Here is a 2500-nt window from a genome sequence, read left to right on the forward strand (position 1 = left end):
GCCGTGGAAGTGGTCGTAAAAAGGCCGTAGAAATGACCGCGCGTACACCCCCATATAAGAAGTAAGGGTCTCGTGATGCTCTCCATCCCAACCAGGAGGAGGAGGAGGAGGAGTAGGAGTAGGAGTAGGAGTAGGAGTAGTAGTGGTGGTGTCCAAACTCTCGTGTCTCCTCCGGAGATCCACCCAGGATCGCCTTTTTTTTTTTTTTTTTTTTTTCTTCTTCTTCTTCTTCTTTCCAGATGTAGTCGGAGGATTTAGGTGTTAGTGTGTTTGGATATTTTTCATTTATTTATCTATTCATTCTAATCCGAGGGTCGATTACTGTACACGACTATCGTCGTTTTCCACCTATTTATTCACTCATTTATTTATTATTGACTAATTAATGAATTCATTTGTTTGTATTTGGTGAAACTTTTCTGGGTATCCCAAGACCCCAGTTCGAAACCTCCTAGACCAAGATGGATCCAGGGTCCTCGACCTGTTTCCATATGTGTATCATACCTTATGAGTTGCTGTTGTTTCTTCTGAAGAAGACCACTTCGACACTAAATTTGATCGTCTCGCATCCACTAACTCCCACTAGATTTCGGGCTGTTGACCCACCGAGGGAACTCCGTGGCCTCCCAGGGGGGTCCAAAGACCCCTTGGGGAGGGGAGGATAACTCGAAGAACACCTATTCTAGAATGGAATCGCCTCCTCTGCTTCACGAACACTCTTGAGACGCATAAAGACTTGAATCCTCAGCAGAGGTCAAGACGCACAGCGCCATCTGCAGACGATAATATCCGTGGTTGTTCTCAGTCTTTGAGTTCTAAAAGTGTCACTGGAGGAGAGTCTAATAGACTTTAGGAACTAGTTGTACATTCGGCCAAATGGACCCTGTCCCGCCTCGTCCAAATCTTTCGTCCTGATTTCAGTAAAAGCTAAACAAAATGTAGTTAGCCAATCGCGCTTAAGTGTGTTTACCTCGTGTTTCTAATTTCTTCATTCGAGTTACGTTTTTCTTCGTTTGTTCTTCGTGTCAGGTGTTGGATAAGCGTAGTTAGAAGAGTGAATGAAAGGATATGTATCAAATGAAACATAAGCAAACGTTCGTCTGTTTACAAAATGCGTTGCCAGGATCTCTTTATTATGAAAAAACGAACGGAAACCAATGGGAATTGAGACGCTACCGAAGTGTACATTATGCAAAGGAAGAACAAAGCTAACGAGAGACAATTATCTTGTTTGCACACTGGGAGGACTGTCGGGGAAGGAGAGGAGAGGAGAGAGGAACGGGAGAGATAAAGGAAACAAAGAGAAAGGCGGAGGGTCCTGGAGGGAGGGAGGGAGGGAGGAAAGGGGTGGGGGGAGGGGATAGTTGACCCTGTAGAATGCTGTACACGCAATACATCCCATAAATGGCCCTACTCTTATGTGTCCCAGCGAGGTCACTGTACCCATGGCCAGGGTGATCGTTTCATTTGCAGCCACGCCAGCTCCTGATGGTATCTGCCGCTGCAACAACGGCGTCAGCGTCTGGCAGGAACTTGGTCAAGAGAAACTTGGTGTGGTGGTTGGGGGGGGGGCGGAGGAGGAGGAGGAGGAGGAGCTGCCTGTAGGAGGTCTTGTCGAGGTGCTAAGGAGGGGGAGGAGGGTGCGATAAATATGTATATGGATGGTCTTTCATTCTTTCGTGTTTTTTTTTTTTACGCTGTGCAAGAGTAAATGTGGATGTTACACCAAATACAACGTGATGATTTTCACCAACGCTGACGTTAACGCCAGTTCCTAGCAACCATAACCACAACCACAACCACCACGTTTAGGTCCATCACCATCACCACCACGATCATCACCAAAACCAACATGACTACGACCATCTCATCTAGGCCGTCTAGCACCACAACCACAACCACCACGTTTAGGTCCATCACCATCACCACCATCATCACCACCACCAACATGACCACCACTATCTCATCTATGCCCTCTACCACCACAACCACAACCACCACGTTTAGGTCCATCACCATCACCACCACCAGCATGACCACCACCATCTCATCTAGGCTCTCTACCACAACAACCACAACCACCACGTTTAGGTCCATCACCAGCATGACCTCCACCATCTCTTCTATGCCCACTACCACCTCAACCACAACCAGCATTACCACCACCACCATCTCTATTCCCCCCCCCCCCCACACACACACACATCACATAAATCATATTCCCCGGTCATTGCAGTGGGGCAGGGAGTCCCACAGTTTAGAAAAAAATAAAATAAAAACAAATGCGACATTACTCACACTACACACCAGAGCCCTGTACCAATAAATGACGGGGTAATGATATACCTTCTGTCTGTCTGTCTGTCTGTCTGTCTGTCTTTATCTGCTTCGTCGTCTGTCTGTCTTTGTGTGTGTGTGTCTGTCTATCTTTGTCTTTGTGTGTGTGTGTGTGTGTGTGTGTGTGTGTGTGTGTGTGTGTGTGTGTGTGTGTGTGTGTGTG

The 2500-nt window shown here is 47.0% G+C and overlaps 1 protein-coding gene across 1 annotated transcript in view; it reads left to right on the plus strand.

The window, feature by feature from the left end:
* LOC143035698 (uncharacterized) overlaps positions 1–2500 on the plus strand; it is a 130236-nt gene that overhangs the window by 119964 nt on the left and 7772 nt on the right. Inside the window, exon 5 of the mRNA XM_076202563.1 lies at positions 1430–1559. Coding sequence (XP_076058678.1) covers positions 1430–1559 — 130 coding nt within the window. The remainder of the gene's footprint in view (positions 1–1429; positions 1560–2500) is intronic.

The sequence above is a fragment of the Oratosquilla oratoria genome, chromosome 19, assembly GCF_046742065.1.
Source record: "Oratosquilla oratoria isolate Oo_2021 chromosome 19, ASM4674206v1, whole genome shotgun sequence".
NCBI lineage: Eukaryota > Metazoa > Arthropoda > Malacostraca > Stomatopoda > Squillidae > Oratosquilla > Oratosquilla oratoria.